The following is an 18603-nucleotide window of genomic DNA, read 5'->3' as shown; positions in this document are numbered from 1 at the left end:
CTTCTTATCTCTCCAGCTGCATCTTACACTGTACCCTTGACTCTCTGCACATCAACCACGTCAGCTTCCTTTCACAACATCCTACCTCCGTACACTGTGCCCTTGACTCTCTGCACATCAACCACATCAGCTTCCTTTCACAACATCCTACCTCCCTACACAAAACCTTTGTATATTAAATTCTCTCAGCCTGAACATTTCTTCCTTCTTCTTTTTACTAGTGTAATGCTATTTATTTATCAGATCTCAACTCAACATCATTTTCTAAAGGATGCCTTCTCTGATCTCCACGCTAGATGAATTTCACTTACTACAGGTACTTTATCAACATCTTACTGCTGCAACATTCCACTGCATACTTGATTATAATATGATCCATGTCTGTCTCCCTGACTTGATTATCAGGTTTATGAGGGCAGAGAAAAATCTTAGTTTGTTCACCACTGTATCCCCAGTGTGTAGCAGAGAATAATTCACAGGAGGTGCTTAATAACTATTTTTCAAATTAATGAAAATTATAGGAAAGAGACACAGTGGCAAGATACATGATTTCACTTTTATTTCCCTCAATTTCCATATGCATAGGACAGTCATCCCCCTACTACTATTTCCAGTATTATTCCAAGCTCTCCAGCTCCTAAGCTCACTCCTAGGCCTACGGCAAACTCAGCCAGGAGAGTTCATCCAATTCCATTTCACATTCAGCTGCTTGTCTCCCCCAGCTCCAAGTCCTACAGCATTTAGAAATCCTGGGCTGAAGGGACATTAATAGATGAAATAAACCAGTGAACAAGTACAATGTTCATCTTGTTCTATACAAGCCCACCCCCTCCCTCCTTCCCGACTAACAAAAGTGACCTTTCTGAGATTCAGGGCCTGAGAAATGCTGGGGGTAAACCATAGGCATAAACACAAATGAGAAATTCTTAACACTGCTTGCTGTGAGATAAACTCATTTGTGCTCAGAAAAGCGCAAATTTTTATTGGTTTAAGGACATGATACCCACAAAATAGTGTGAGAAGAATGTGTTACCCACTGCCCTTTTATTCTCTTCCTCCAAACGTAATAAAGAATTAGCTTCCCAAATCTAACAATAACAACTCAGGAAAAAAAAAGTTCCTCTTTCATGTCTTCTTATAAGTGATGCCACAATAAACTATGAGGAAAAGGTTGAATAAAAACTTGAACAGGTTGAATAGCTAACTCTTTGCTAATCAAAGTGTGTTCAGTGTGTTCCACAAAACAGCACCACCCAGGAGCTGGTTAGAAATGCAAACTCTCAGGCCCCACCCCAGAACCACGGAATCATAATTTTCAGTTTAACAAGATCCCCGGGTGATTCACATTCCCATTAAGATTTGAGAAGCATTGAGCCAAGTGCTGTGCTCCTGCCTACAGGCCTCACAGCTTGTTGAATGAAAATTCAGGTCTCAGGAAACTTATGAATATATGTATCATGGATCATTGGGGTCACTTGCCAATGGTTAAAATCATAAACATTATATCTGTATATGATCTATTATGCTCTGGAGACTTAAAATTCTCTCCTAAGTTTCTGAGTTTGTTGCACAAGTGTTTGTGAGACATGCCTTTACAATCTGAATTAATATTTATAAGTGAGGGCCACTCTGAAGTCAGCCAGCTCAGAAATGATTTTATACCAACAATGTAATTAAAGTGTAAAACAAACAATAAGACCAAGATCTGAACATCAAATCCTAAAAACCTGGTGTGGCCCAAAGTCCAGAGATCATATAGCCAGTTCCCCAATAGAGGCAACGTTCCAGCAACTGCGGTGAAGAGTGTGTAAATAGCAGCTGTTGTGATTTAGAAGCAAAATCTAGGCAAAGGTTCTAGTATGTAATGTGGATAGAATATTCTAGTAGTAGGACATGGGATTATAGCAGCCATTCCAAAGAAGAGATATTTTACAAGTTTAACATTCCTGAGTTGGATGTGGCTCCATTCTTACCACCACCAACTCCAGTAACGACTTTTAAAGCAATTTCATGTGATTTCATATGTAATTTTTATAGTTAAATAGTTCTGAATTGGAGGCCAGCTTTTGTATAAAAAGAAATGTGCCTGAATTGTACTCTATCACAAGCATCTCTAAGCTGAAAAAGAGAATTCTTTTCTGACCCTTCCTCACACTGAACTCCTATATCATTATGTTTTCTTCATCTAATTTTTAATCTATACTAATTTTACACAGTCTGCAAATATGTACCAGAGAGCACAGGCCACACACAGGCATCCAGAGGGGAGGCTGGTGATGCTGAGTTGCTATTTCATCCTTCCTGTTGGGGACGGTGGGAGCCATGGCTTTATTCTCCAATCGGCACTATGACGTCCATTTACCTTTACTATGCAGTTGGTCTTCCTGACTTACTACTTTCCACAAAATTGCCAAAATCAACTTGTAAGATGCTTTAAATTGCATATGTCTATTTTCTCCTATTCCCAATTTCAAAATGCCATTTTGTCTGATCTCTACTGAGAAGAAAATAAGCTCATTTTTAAAACAATTACCTAACAACACGGCAAATAAGAAGCTGCATTTTCCAAGATAAGTGTTTCTTCTTCTCTCAAACTGTGTCTACCATGAATTCTCGCTCTTTTGCTTTGGTATACATCTCAAATCCTCTCACCCGTTTCAAAGCCTTACACTACTAAGGACTAGCTTTCTGATCACCTAAAGAGTCCCATTTTTAGTCTCCTAGAACTGTGCTAGACAGTTTGATTTAATTATTATTAAAGACAAATTTGCATAAAGCTTTCTTCTGAAGAGTGTGAGGCCATTTAAGCAATGTCATTAGATGGGCAGAGACAGTCTTTTGAGAAAATGTAATGGGGCATGAAAAATAATAAAATCCACAAAATACATTTATTCAAGGATCTTAATAATGAAGAGAAATTACAATTCAGGGTAAAGAACTAGAGGCTGAGGACTCTCTATTATTTTAAAATAAAACATGATTAAATAGGCACAGCAGAAGGCATCAACATCAGAGGGCAGTACCCGTGTTATGTCTTCTGGAAAACCACTTTCATTTCAGAAACAAATAAATTCAATATATTCTCATGCCATCTATGGAATTTACCAAAGATGCAGAACAGCAATTAATTTTAATAATAATTTCCTATGAGTTCACCAGACAATACTGTTTGAGGTAAAACAAGAAAGTTCAGGCTTCCATAGACTTATCTTTCATGGAGGGATCTCCCATGAATTGATATTACCTTGTCAAAGTTGCTTGGGAAAAAGAAAAATGCCCCTGGTGCTCTTTTTAAAGACCTCGTGAAACTGAGAGAAAAGTGGTGTTTTCAGTTTTCCCTCAGTGCTGCCACCAAGTGCTCCTCACTAGAAGGGAAAAACACCCAGCTTTTTGTAATTTAGAGCAAGAAAATAATTGGAGAGCAAAAGCTGACAATATTTAAAAGTGCCACAGTCTCTGACCCAGAAATTCCACCCTCAGCAATTTACTGTATAAAACCATATAAAAGTACACGTAGATTATGCAGGAATGACATCCCACAATATTGATTTTCATAAGAAAAACCACAACAACAAATCAGAAACAACAAAAATATCCTTTGAGGGGGAAGAAATAACATTATGATAAATTATACAGTGGAGTACTATACAGCCGTTTTTAAAAGTTTGTTGATATGGAAACATCTCCAAGATAAAAGTACAGGAAGATGTATGACATCATTTACCGTACATGAAAAGCCTACACACGCATATGTGAGTGGACACATTGAAAATCACCTGGAAGGATACACAAGAACTAGAAGTTCAGGGGATTTCATGGTGGAAAAAAAAAAAAAAAGTTCAGGGGACGGAGGAGAAGGGAGATTTTTTACTTTTTATTTTATATCCTTTTGGATGGATGAAGTTTTAATGTATGCAGGCATTATTTTTAGTTAAAACATTAAAAATGCTGGTTGCCAAGGGGGGGTGGTAGGGGTGGAGTGGGAGTTTGGGATTAGCAGATGCAAACTATTATATATAAGATGGGTAAACAACAAGGTCCTACTGTATAGCACAGGAAACTATATTCAATATCCTGTGATAAACCATAATGGAAAAGAATACGAGAAAGAATGCTTTATATATATATAACTGAATCACTTTGCTGTACAGTAGGAATTAACACAACATTGTAAATCAACTATACTTGAGTAAAATAATTTTTTTAAATGCTGTAGTAGGATTAGGAAGAAAGAATGATAGAGTCAAACATCTCAGAACTGTGGAGTACAGGACACAGCAGCAAATCATCGTGGCATTGCCATCATCCTGTAATTCTGCCCTGCCTTTTCTTGGTACCTCAGCTCTGCTACGAGCTGACAAATTAACAATAGATTTTTTTCATTTTGCTAAAAGATCATTAAAATGTATCATGCAATGTCTCATACAGTCATTAATCTGAAGGCTATATTGTTAATTATTCTTGCTTATTAATACATTGCCAGTTCGTGTTTTTTCCTCTGATTTGATATTTATCAGTTTTTATAATGCTTAAAAGATAGCAGTATGCCAAATGCCTGGATGAAACCTCTCTTTAATAAAACTTAGCTATTTGTCTTTAGTGAAAATACTCCCTATCCTAAGTTCAATGACCTTAACTAATACACATGTGAACTATTTTCTTGCCCATTTCTTCATACTTACCTACAGAATTAGAAAAGTGTCATAATTCTATGATTTTATCCAGGATTATTTTAAATACTAAATTAGGGTAATTTTGGTGAGAAAAGACAATCCAAACCAGGGCCATGCACTTGATTGACACCAACACCATGAGCGCTCAACTCATTCAATTGTTTGCTGACATAATATTCCTTAATAACCACAGACATTCAGGAAACTTCCCCAAAATATTGTGTTTGATATGTAACACAACGCACGTTCCTTTTGATTGCTATTTCTACCTTTTTCGTTATTGCGTAGATCCCCCCGAGTCAGCATTAGCATTCTAGTCACGTAGCCCCTCGTGTGTCTATAAAGCCCAATAATTTATAATCGTGTTCATTCATGAGAACCTCCAATGCATACTGCATATTTCCCATGCTTCCAGAATTACTGTAGAGACAGCTAAGTTTATTGGTTATGTTGCTCCAAAATTATTTTCTTTTTTAACGTAGCCTATATAAATTATGCGTTTCTTTTTTTTAAGAACAAAGATTCTTGGTGAACTATATCCCATTGCTTTTTCTTCCTCCTCCCTATATTCACATGTTTAAAAGTCTGTGAGTCAGTTTCATTACTGTCATTCCTTTCTTTAAAAAATCCCCAAAGTACTTGAGTGACTGTCATTTAGTCTCTGTCCCTACTTTGCTATGCATTTTAAGTGACAGGGCTGGATCATCCATATTTGCATGATAACATGAAAACAAAAGAATCAAACCTCCAAAACTACCATCTTCTACCCCCCAAAAAAAGAAAAATGCTCTTTGGGGAAATGTTTGTATTTAAAACTCTACTCTTATTTTGTATTATTTAAAATTAGGGAAAATGGTCCATAAATGTATGAAAAAGTGCTCATCTTCATTAGTCTTCAGGGGAATGCAAATTTGAACTACAGTACAATATGATGCACCAGTGTAATTTATCATAATGCCTAAAATTAAAAAGACTAAAAATGCCAAGTGTGGGTGAGATTGTGGAGCAACTGGAATGTTCATACACCATTGGTGGGAGGCCAAACTGGAATAAGCACTTTGGAAAACTGCTTTGCTATAGAATAAAACAGTTTTTACCCTGTGGCCAAACAATTCTAAGGTATATACCCATCAGGCGTGCATAACACCAAAAAAGATGTAAAGAACATTTATAGAAGGACTATTTATAGAGTCAAAAACTGGAAACCACCTGACTCACTCTTCAATAATAGATTGGATTGTGATACATTAACACAAATGGAACATATACAGCAATAAGTATGAATAAACGACATCTACATGCAAAAATATGGATGAATCTCACAAACATGATTTTGAATGAAAGAAGCCAGACTGAAAAGAATATATAAAGCATGATAAATTGGTTCCACGTGTAAACCTTGGTCAAGACCTATCCAAAATATTGAGGGCGGAATGGCCTTTAAAAAGAGTAGTACTGTATATCAGAACAGAATTTGAAAAAAAATTACCTTGCATTACAAACTAACTGTTTGATCTTAGAAAAGCAATTTAACCTCCCTGGCTTCATTATTCCTATGTAAAATAGGGATACTGAAGCTTTACCTCCTCAAAAGCAAATTGCTATTCTGAAGATCTCTAGGTCCTATATTGCTTTAAGATCTATGACCAAACGAGTTTCACTAGTTTGTATTTTCATCAATAAAAACATACATGAATCTTTTAATAAAAACAGTAATAATAGGTAACTTTGTTCTAAGCACTTTACATATATTACTCATTCAGTCCTCACACCAACCCTTACATATAATATCACGGATGAGGAAACTGAGACTCTGAGAGGTTAAGTAACTTGACCGAAGTTGCACAGCTAATAAACAGTAGAACCAGAATTCAAACCCAGAAAATCTAACTCTATAACGCACATGCTTAACCACTCAGTATGCAAAGATATCAAAAGTCCATTTTATCTAAGCTACGAGGGTTTTTAAATTAAGTTTAAAACAATATGATGTCTAATCAGCACAAAACATATTAAAATGTAATCTATATTACATTTTAAAACCCTGATTTTGTTCAGCCAAAATAATAATTTTAATTTATTCATATAAATCTGGCCTCTTTGAGAAAACACCAATTAAAATAACTATGGCTACTAGGCAAGCACCAACCAATTCTGATGGTCACATTCACATTTCCTGTATTTGATGCCTTTCTAGAAATGGAGAGGAAATCTGCCTTCCTTGTTGTTGTTTATTAAAACATAGCCTTTTCTGCAAAAGTCATTACAGCATTAGCTCAGATTTGCTTCAGATTCCCTATTTTCATGAATCACTTTTTCTGTGAAGCAGAGGTCTGTGTTCAAACTTGAATCTACAGTCCACTGAAAGAAAATAAATGAATTCACTGAATACTTTAAAAATGTTTTCTAAGTTCAGTGATTTTAGTAACTTTCCATTTCCTAGAACTTTAGTTGATTATTTTCTGACAATTTTTTAAACTGGGTTGAGATTTTATGTACTTTAATTAGTTTGACTTCATCCTATTTCAGATTTAATGTCACCCAAAATATTTATACTTTGCATTTTCTAGAGCTGCCTTGAATTTGAGTCAGTCCACCTTGCTGTTGGCTAGTTGAGAGCCTGTGACTGGAATAAAGGGTATGGCAGAGGTGGCTGAAAAGTAAACAGAGTGGTACTCTGCTTACTTTGTAGTTTCACCTAGACTTAGCCAGAACCCCAAATGGCTTTGAATGGTAAGCTTAGTTACAGTCGATGAAAGGAGATCACTGAGATTAATTACAGCAAGTGGTTTTGAAGAGGGAAGTAGGCTGGCAAAGCACAGCACTTTCAGATAGAATTTCTCTGGCGCATCTAACTAAATGTGCGTTCTTGGGCAAGTCACATAATCCCTCTAATGAGGAAGATGGAGACAATGCCTACCTTATACAGTTACTGTGAGGTTCACCTGAGGAGCCAAGTATGTGCCTCCTAATCTGAGGAAGTGATATGACTTCATTAGAGTTGTGACTATTATTACCTTAATGATTTGGCACTGGTGCATTCCTGCCTTTGGATTTCACCCTCTGTTTAACTCCACCACAGTGGCTCAATGGTAGAGGCATAAAAGGTTTAGCCCCTCCTCCCAACACTTTGCTTATGTCCAGTCAAATAAAGAAAAGTGACAGGCTTGGTTCTCTCTGACTTCTTTCCCAGAACAACAACCTTCTTACTATTCAACAGTATTTATGTGTGGATAAAGGGCTAGAGCTGAAGTTACAGAGGGAAAATATAAAGCAGGCTGCAAAATAGGGCTGCTCAGAGTTGCACAAACAGCTCTGACGCAGCAAGGCTGAAAGCAGTAAATAAAGAACAGCAGAAAGGACTGGCCGCGTGCAAGTGCTTCGTTCCTTTCAGCCTTGGCAGAGTAACAGTTCAGCGGTTAGGTTACATGTTTTCCCTTCCGAGGGCTTTAGAAACAATAAATGATTAATCTCTTTAAATAGTTCTCACTAAAGAATATACTTTGTTAATTTTATGCCATTAAAAAAGGCTATCGGGGGCTTCCCTGGTGGCGCAGTGGTTGAGAGTCCGCCTGCCGATGCAGGGGACACGGGTTCGTGCCCCGGTCCGGGAAGATCCCACATGCCACGGAGTGGCTGGGCCCATGAGCCATGGCCGCTGAGCCTGCGCGTCCGGAGCCTGTGCTCCACAACGGGAGAGGCCACAACAGTAAGAGGCCGGCGTGCCAGAAAAAAAAAAAAAAAAAAAAAAAAAAAAGGCTATCGGGCCAAAGAGTTTCAAAGATCAAATGAGTGCAGTGTGTAAGAGGAAGGCTGTGGTGAAATGTCTATTTAGGTCTTCTGCCCATTTTTTATGCTGGAGAGGGTGTGGAGAAAAGGGAACCCTCCTGCCCTGTTGGTGGGAATGTAATTTGATACAGCCACTATGGAGAACAGTATGAAGGGTCTTTAAAAAAATTAAAAATAGAACTACCATATGACCCAGCAACCCCACTACTGGGCATATACCCTGAGAAAACCGTAATTCAAAGAGTCATGTACCACAGTGTTCACTGCAACACTATATAGCCAGGATATGGAAGCAACCTAAATGTCCAGCGATAGATGAATGGATAAAGAAGATGGAATATTACAATGGAATATTACTCAGCCATAAAAAGGAACAAAACTGGGTCATTTGTAGAGATGTGGATGGACCTAGAGTACGTCATACAGAGTGAAGCAAGTCAGAAAGAGAAAAACAAATATCGTATATTAACGTATATATGTGGAATCTAGAAAAATGGTACAGATGAACCTACTTATAGGGCAGGAATAGAAACGCAGATGTAGAGAACAGACATGTGGACACAGAGGGGGAAGGGGAGGGTGGGATGAATTGGGAGATTAGGTTTGACATAAATACACTACCGTGTGTAAAACAGATAGCTAGTGGGAACTTGCTGTATAGCACAGGGAGCTCAGTTCGGTGCTCTGTGATGACCTAGATGGGTGGGATGGGGGGTGGGAGGGAGGTCCAAGAGAGGGGATATAGGTATACATATAGCTGATTCACTTCATTGTATAGCAGAAACTAACACAACATTGTAAATCAATTTTACCCCAATAAAAATAATAATAATAAAGAGGAAGGCTTATGTTTGTGTTTTAAAAAGTAAAACACATAGAAATTATATTCCACTAAGTTCTTGTAAATTATAACACTGATGCTACTGGGGAAATTTACATAGGAAAATGATACTGCTTCCTTCCCCTCATATGTAACAGTGAAACACACACACACACATACACACACACACAGAACATCATGGATCTGTATAACTATTAGCTTCTCCCACTTTCAGCACATATGAAAATCTGAACTATCTAAACAAGTCAGCTAATGATTATTAAATTTATTTTAAATATTATTTATCCTTTATAAAATATTTTTTGCAAAACTTTTCAGAAGCACATTTCCTGAAATATTTCTAGTGACCGTTTTTAAATTTATGCATGTGGATATTGTATATTGCATTTATCTGAAATGCCCAGAATAAGCAAATACATAGGAACAGAAGGTAGATTAGCGGTTGCCAGGTGTTGGCAGCGGGGCAGGGGGCAGAATGATTCTTAACGGTTATGGGGTATCTTTGTGGCATAATGAAAATGTCCTGGAATTAGGTAGTGATGATGGTTGAACAACCTTACAAATATACTAAAATATACTGAATTGTATACTTTTTTAATGGGTAAATTACATAGTATATATATGTATATGCTATATACATATATATATAGTATATAAATTATACTCAATAAACAGTTATGTCATTTCTTTTCTGCATAAAAAAATTTGTGCATGAGACACATTCCCAAATAATCTCTAATAATGTTTACCGTATGAACTAAATACTTATTTCTCGTAGGAAAAAAAAAATCTATGGGTGTTTACTGAAAATATCATGCTAGCCCTCGTAAGATGTTGACTTCATCAGAATCAGAGGTTCAAATACTCGAAATACAACCAACCATAGGACACAAATCCTTTATCTTCCACGGCACTCATATCACTGAATATGACCAGAAAGACAAAGTCACTTAATCCTTATTATTTTTTAACCGTATGAAACGGAAGACTCGAATGAATTATTTTGACACTTCTCCAGCGATGCTATGGTCCCCTCACTGATCACTTATTTGCAGCTTTCACTATTTTATGTATGAGATACGGTTGCTTTCCAATCATTAACACCGAAGTCTGCCAGAAGCACTTTGTATTAATGAATTTCAAAATATTTTACCATTTTATGAAGTCTAACTACATGCTTTCTGGGAAGATTTCAAGCACAGTCTGACTGAATAGGCAGCTTACTGCTGGTAACAGAGACAAATGGTAAAAGCAGACCTGAAATTCACAACTTCTGACTAATCCATCTATCATGATGGTCCATTATTCCAATCAGCCCGTCTCTAATAAAATCAACATCACTTAATGTAAATGTGAATGTAAATATTCACAGGTAACAATGCAGAAGTATCAGTGGAAAGGATGAAAGAAATAAAAGCCAAAAGTATGATTCCTGCTACTGTTGTGTAATGAATATAAGTCCTACAGAGGGCCCTTCTTCCTCCTACCTCCAAGCATCTACAAAGAAAACTACAGAATATCGTCACAAGCTTTTCATTATTAATAAAAGTTCAAGGAAGAACTCAGATTACCCCTCACCAAGGAAATTAGCTGGTGACATGTGTGAGAACGACTGCATTCAACCTTTCCTGGTCCAGCCAGATCTACTTGACTAGGCTAATACACTCTCATGAAATGGACTGGCTTCAAGGTAAAGTCTAACAAAATTAAATATACACGAGCTCCTGAGGGAATTAAATCAATGGACTACAAAGCGACTTCCTGATTTTTCTCTGATAACTTGTCACTCTCGCCAGAAGGAGCACCCTGCACACTGCGTAGGCAAGAGTAAGGTATGGCGGTGGTAACGGAGACCAGTGAGCATAAAAACCCTAGAAAAAGCAGCTGTTACTTTTGTTTTCCTCTCCTTCCCTCTCCCTTGCCCTCCCCCCTTTCTGTCTTGTGTGCGTGCGCGTGCATGCGTGTGTATGCTTATACTCCACTTACATAGCCCTATATAGTTTGCAAACTTTATAACAACCCAGTTTTCATATATGTTACTATTGCATGGTAAAAAAAAAAAAATAGTAGCTAAATTTTAAATGCTACTTTTAACATGGACTTAAGGCAATCTTTTAAAGTGTAAGTAACAGAGATGCGATGATTTATGTTATTAAATAAATGATTTAGAACCCATTTGAGGATAGCTATCGATTCAAAGAGCATTTCCAGACATCAGAAGTGAACTGCATACAACAGCTGCTGAAAGGCAGATGGCTTCCTCATTCAGTGGCATGAGCCTCTTTTATGAATTAAGATCATGGCCCTGCCCTGTCCACACTGGACAATCCTATAACAATGTGCACTTCTGTGGTTTGGACTAATAGAGTTTTGTATCTTCTGCTGTTGAAGGTCACTTGTATCTTGGATTTTCTTGTTTATCTTGACTGAGTGTGGACTATTCTCAACCTAGTTGAGAGGTATTTGTATCAAGCAGTGTTAATGAGAGAAGTGCCTTCCACTGAGTTTCTTACATATCTTTGCCACTACTGTCACTGTACAGAATAGATTCCTCCAAGAAAAACTTTCTTGCTAAAATACAAGTATAGCACTTTTAAGTGGAAAAGAACTGCTCAACCAAAATAGAGAAGGTATTTCCATCATTTCTAAAAGCTATTTAGCTTACCCAGATTAAACCAATGATGGGTGAATATTTACTAATACAAAGCTTTATTTTTGCCAAAAAAGTATTCATCATAAAAGTTATGCTCACGTTTGCATTCCTTACAGCACTTGCCATCCACGTATGCAAGAGCCGACTTGAGGGGGCAGTCAGGATTTGGGCAAATCAGAGTTTCACACTGGATGGTTCCATTCTGAGAAGAAAACAGTATTTTAAAGAATTTCCAAGTTGCAGCTTGCTAGCTTTCAAGTATTGTTTAATATATTTCTTAAATTTCAAACTCTTCATGTAAAATGTCATAAATACCACTATTCTCTTTGGTTATTATACAGCAAAACCCATAATACAGTAAAACCCACAGTAATGCAAACTGGGTCATAACACAGATGGTGATTGGCTCCACCTTCTGTCCAGCAACTGAGCTAGAGTTCTCACCTCCTGTTGTGAAGTGGATGAGGACAGGTGTGGAGGGAAGGGCACCTGCTGACAGAGAAACAGCAGGCTGAGGGTCAGCCTGGGGCACTCGTGTCTCCCCAGATGACTCACAAAATGAGCATCAACAAACGAGGAGATTTTTGGAATAGCTGCTGCCGTGCTGGAGACCCAGTCTCAGGATGCAGAAATCTTCCCAAGGATATTTAAGCTTGGACAGGCCACCACCATGAATTGATGCTGACAGTCATCACAAGAGGTGCCAAACGGCAAAGGGGACCTCAAGGAATTTGATTCCCGAAGGTCACCCAGAGCTCCCAGGTAGGTTAGCTGCTTTTCTAGTCGTTTTATTGACTTCACATACCACATCTTGTATTTTACTCAATTTGATTTTTGGCACCCATTTAACAAGTTGGGAAGGTTTTACTGTATTTGTAAAATGCTATGACTTTAATAGGAATATATGTTCCTGAATAGAAATCATACAAAGCAGGCACACACAGACACACCTGTACGGTTATTTCACAGCTAACTTTGACCTTCTTACGTCATGATCTCCCACTTTTGAATAAACTGGATGAACTTGGGAAAAAATTTTTTTAGACCTCTGACTTCTTTACAGTCAACCAATTTTAACAGGTAATTCATATGGAATTTAAAAGTTCAAAACTAAACTCCTTTCGAACTTGTCTTTGAAAATGAACTTACATGTTTGAAATAATAATGCACTAAATATTCTACTTAATTAGTGAGCAATTAGAAAACTCAAACTTATTTATACTCTATAATTTGTATTCCGCTGTATTAGTAAACTTTTAAAGATTATTTAAACTCCATTATTTGTTTGCACAGCCCAATCTGGACACAGTATTTCCTGTTGCACTTAATTTAGTTTTATCAAAATGCATTAATAAAACATGAGGGGAAAATCCCTGGAAAAGTTAAGGATAACAGGATAGAATCCTTTGGGAATCCCTTTACTGATCCAATTTAAGTTGTTAACTTCATGTGCGGACCAGTAAACTTAAAACTTTATAGCATTCTGAAACCGTAATCATCTTTATAGGCTAGAAAGTGTCTTTAATAAGGCAACACACAGTCCTTTAGATTTGACCGGGTTTGCTGCCACTTTAGTGTTGTGTTTTGAGGAAATGGGTCCCGAAATTTTCATGATGACATTGTTTTAATAAATTTTTAAAGGGTGGGGACATCTGAGTTCCCTTAGTCTGAACTCCAGCAAAAGCCATACCAGGCATGTGCAGTTCTTACAGCCGTCTGTCCACGACTCGAGTTCTCGGTAGGTGGTTCCCTTCATGGTGCAAGTCCTTTCACAATAGCACTGGTCCAATCTATTCATTCGCTGTTCGGCTCGAGACAGCTGTGGCACAAAGGAAGGGGTTCATATTGTTCACCATTCCAGCAATGCAGAAAGGCAAAATACCCCAACAGGCATCTGACTGTTTTTCAGATGAATAGCTGTAATGATGGCTGTGGCCATCAACTATTTATTATAAATATACATAAGCCTTTATTATTTTCATTTTATTCTTTTCCATTGTGATTTATTACGGGATATTGAATATAGTTCCCTGTGCTATATGGTAGGCCCTTATTGTTTATCCACTCTCTATATAATGGTTTGCATCTGCTAATCCCAAACTCCCAATCCATCCCTCCCTCACCCACCTCTCCCTTGGCAACCACAAGTCTGTTCTCTACGTGTGTGAGTCTTTTTCTGTTTCGTAGGTAAGTTCATTTGTGTCATATTTTAGATTCTACATATAAGTGATATCGTATGGTAACTGGCTTTCTCTTTCTGACTTACTTAATTAGTGTGATAATCTCTAGGTCCGCCCATGTTGCTGCAAATGACTTAAGACTTTAATTTAAAAGAAAGGATTTTTTCCCCCCTTCTTTTTGTAGTAAACTTGCCCCCTGCCTTTGGGGGAAAAAAGCAGGATTTATAGGACGGAAAAGAAGGCTAAGTCAAAATAGCATCATCCACGATGCAGAGAAGCATTTTCCATTTTTAAAAATGTCTAATTTCATGACTATGTTTGCTCGAGTGCAAACATAAATTTTAGAATATATATTGGGTCAGAAACAAATCATTGCTATACAACACAACTTCCAGGTCATAAGTAACTGCTATGCAACAAGACAACAGCCTGGTGAAACTATAGGTAAACTTGATACAGGCTTAAGACAGCCAACATTCCTACAACTGTAACACAGTGGTAGAAAGATTTCGTGGGACCATTTCCTTGACATAATTCTAGTGCTCATATTCTTTACAATGTCCTCTTGCCTCCTTCCTTGCAAACAAAAACTAAATAATAATAAACACTAAATTAAACAATAAATCCTATTGTCGTAATAAGCAGTGTAGTAATCTGCCTCATTCTTGATTTACTGAATCGTTCGTTATACAGATGGCTAGGGTCTGAATATTTATAAGCCCCTTTCTTGAGCAGGGATTTCGGTTCAGTCCTGGTACACAGTAGGGTATGAGAAAAGTCTCAAAGGTGAACAACTGTGGTTATAAAAGGAATTGTAAGGAACCTCAAGGATTTGTGAGCTCCCCCAGACCCTATTTCTAAGGAGCTTTTACCTTGGCTGATGTTTTGGCTAAAATGTCCTGCAGCTCCATGATTTTCTGCACGAGTCCATGAAAGTCATTGCAAGTTGGACAGGCTAGAATTACAAACACCACATTGGTCAAGTTATATTTATAAGGAGTTCAATCTGGTTAAGTCTATGCTGACAACTAATATAGAAAAACTCTAATTTCAAACTGACATTTTGGACAAAACTAAGCAAGAAGCATACTTTTCATTACACGGTGTGAGAACTAATGGACTTACTGCGATTAAGATCTGGGCACTGAGCAATAAATCCTTGGGGCATGACAAGTAATTGCACGTCTTGCATTATACCCTGTGTGAGAAAAATTTTGAAAAAGACGTATTACTTTCATCTACCCAAATTATGTTCAACAGTCAAGTTCAGGAAGGGAAACATTACAGGATAGACTCACCAAAATCCCTGAATAAAATCTTTTTGAATACATTGCTTTGACTTCAAACCAAAGGGAAAGAAAAACATCAGGCAGGCAAAATAGATGATTACCCACGTACTTTCTTATTGATAATATTTTTAAAGCCTTAAGAGTAAATGTCAAGATATAATTAAGAGACAATAGTATGTGTCTGGGGAAGTTATTTTTAGTTAGCCACTGAAGAAAGGCTTGAAAATGACCTTTAAAAATCAACCTGAAAATCACTTTGGGTTTCAACAACAGTGAAACTGATACCCGTTTTAAGTTAACTGCAATCATCAAAAAGAAAACAAGAGAAAAGCTAAGTCATAAGAACAATGCTTATTCTAGCATTTCTTGTTTCTCGGTTGGATATTTTAAAGTGAATTTCTCAATTTAAAAAGGACAAGAGATTTATTAAACAGCTACAGCAAGACTTAGTGATGAGTCCTTAGGAGTACAGAAAGTTTAGCCTAAAATTTTTTTAAATGCCAACTGGAAATGACCCATTTTACACAGAAGGTCACATCACATGTTTACATGTGAAATTTACATGCATCCTTTGTCATTAAGATATAATTAGCTTCCAGCTTACAAGGCTCTTAAAGCAATGGCCAAATGGTAGCTCAGAAACGACCTCATCAGACACACTCCAGCGTCCCTTTCATTCACCACCCCTCTCTCTTCCTTCAACATCTTTATATATTTTCTTTAAGTAATATTTCACTTTATCCCTTTTGAAAAATGGAAATAGAACATTTAATGACAGAGGTGACATACCAACATATTATTAAGACAATTTTGAATGTACCTACAAAGATTTACCAGTCAAATCCTGGACTAGGTATCTTCTACATATTTAATCTGATTCATAGCATGGTACAAAAACAGTGTCAGTGTAAGTGATAAATATTTAAGTATACTCTGTGGCAATTGCTGGATCTGCTGTTTGCTTGGGGTTTGGATCAGGGAAGCAACTTGTATACAACAAAATCCTATCACTTGGTAGCAGCAACATGAAAGCAAAGCTACCATGTAGAGTTCTATAGTTTGTGTACTGCCCAAATCTAGTGAGCACCATTTACAGTCTACAGTAAAAATGACGGCCCCTAGAGTAGGACACATAACTGACGTGTGAGGTTTCTGACGCCCCATCTGGGCTCCGTGGGGAAGAGTGCCATGATTGAATAGAGGAGAGACTCAGCACCTATAGCAAAAACTTGCTACCCCTTATGTGGGAAAAGAGCACTGATTTTTCAGGACTCACGAGCATGGGATCAATTCCCCATGACTGGCTTTGGATAAGTTGTTTAAACTCTCTGAACAAGTTTATGCATATGTAAAAGAGATTTTAAAAGAATTTTAAAGGCCCTGCACCAAGGCTAGCAAGACTAGGATTCGATGAAGTAACACATTCAAAGCACCTGGTTTCCAGGTAGCAGTTTAAGTAAGTTTTAAAAATACCTTTCAGGGAATACAAACCTTTCTTAGAACACAATGTTAAAGTTACTGGTACCTACTCTAGCTAGAAATCCCTGAGTTAGACACATCACCTATCATTGTTTCATTTAACGACCATTTGCCGATCCTCTTCTGTATGACAGGCAGTGTCGGAGTCATTGGAGAGGAAATGATTACACTATGGGCTTGTAATCAAGCAATTTTCTGAACTTTATTTCCTCAACCTTAAAATACTGAAAGTTAAACGGTATGTCTTTTAGATCCTGTGATGCAATTCCATGGAGTGTGTCTCTAAACAGACAATAAGAAAAAGATATAAATTATAACTGCTTTCTAGTTTTGATAGATTTGCGCATATATATATATATTCCTTTCTCACTTTCAGAAGTACGAAGAGACCATGAATAATGAATATTGAAAAGTTTTAATTCTCTATTATTAACACCCCAATAAAAGTCTCATCAAAGGTTATATTTCAAAGGTAGAGAGTTTATTTGTATATTAACATTTTAGATTTTTATTGTTTTGAATGCCTGATTTCAAGAAGATGTTAACTCTGCCCTGATTGGGCCTTATGATCATCTCTGTTATGTTTAAAGTTCAAACTCATTCAGGAAAAAAAGAGAAAATAGTGCTGACCAGCTAAATGAAACACCAGTGTAAAAAAAAAAAAAAAAAAAAAACTAAAACAGAAATAGACACAAATAGAAAAAAAACTATACACATCAAATTATTTTGCTTTACACCATAAAAAGCAAAACGTACTTTTCCAAATTCATTAAAAAGCATTTCTATTTACACTTTATGCTCAGACCTTAGTCAGAAGATACCTTAAAATATCCGTGTGCATTATTTCTCTGTCCCAGCCAAAATGATGTGCCCACAGGCAAGTCTGTGGAAGGCTTTTCCACCACTCTTTCATATATTCTGCAAAGAAGCACCAGGTAAGTAATGTGCATTAACCGTCATTTCTTAGAATCTTCCGTTACCTGAACTGAGAACATTTCACTTACTTATTGCAGTCGACGTGTAAAATCAAGTGGGAGGCACTGATGGCTAAGGAGAGCTTGTGCCACTTATCATCAGCCAAAATGTAAGGAAACACTTCTGTGTGAGGATGGTGGCTGCCGGAGGAGTGGTAGTGCAGTCTGACTTCATTCCGATGGCCGCTGCTTTCCAATTCCAGGTACCTGCACAGAGAAGAAGAATCACACGAGGCCCATTGAAAATAAAGCTCAAAAATGATGTACATGACCTCTGTCTCCAGAAAGATGGAATAGACATAATTTTCCTATTCCTCCCAATAAGTACAACTAAACAGGATATTATAAAACAAACAATAAGAAGAGTCTGAAAGATGGAGAAAATTTTTTAAAAAGGCAAGGGCACTCAGGGCCCGAGTAACAACAGAATGGTGAGTGAAGAGGGTTTTCTTTTTGCCTCATATATGCCAGTCTTGGAGGTGGAGAAACCAGCAACCTGGAAATACCAATGGATGCAGACAAAACAATTCCCCTCAAAAGCCTGCTCACTCTAGCTAAAGTACCTAAAAAGGAGAAGCCCAGAAAGACAAAAACTTTTAGAGAACAACCACTCTATTCCAGCCAAGCACCACAGGAAACACTGTGATTCCATCTCCTAACATGTCAGCAAAGGCTAAGTGGGGAGCCTAGATTTCCACTCTCTTGAGGCAGAAATCAGGTACCCA

General features: G+C 37.3%; 1 protein-coding gene across 3 annotated transcripts in view; it reads right to left on the bottom strand.

Annotated features, from left to right (window-relative positions):
* Positions 1–18603, bottom strand: part of NELL2 (neural EGFL like 2) — a 482686-nt gene that overhangs the window by 270654 nt on the left and 193429 nt on the right. For all 3 annotated transcript variants that reach the window (XM_079938008.1, XM_079938009.1, XM_079938010.1), the window contains 6 exons: positions 17909–18085; positions 17726–17822; positions 15262–15334; positions 15009–15091; positions 13647–13775; positions 12056–12158 (listed from right to left, as the gene is read on the bottom strand). In XM_079938008.1, the coding sequence (XP_079794134.1) occupies positions 12056–12158; positions 13647–13775; positions 15009–15091; positions 15262–15334; positions 17726–17822; positions 17909–18085 (662 nt within the window). The remainder of the gene's footprint in view (positions 1–12055; positions 12159–13646; positions 13776–15008; positions 15092–15261; positions 15335–17725; positions 17823–17908; positions 18086–18603) is intronic.

Source organism: Stenella coeruleoalba, assembly GCF_951394435.1.
Source record: "Stenella coeruleoalba genome assembly, chromosome: 11".
In the NCBI taxonomy this organism is placed as follows: domain Eukaryota; kingdom Metazoa; phylum Chordata; class Mammalia; order Artiodactyla; family Delphinidae; genus Stenella; species Stenella coeruleoalba.
The sequence above is the reverse complement of the archived record's forward strand: the minus strand, read 5'-3'. Positions and strand labels throughout refer to the sequence as shown.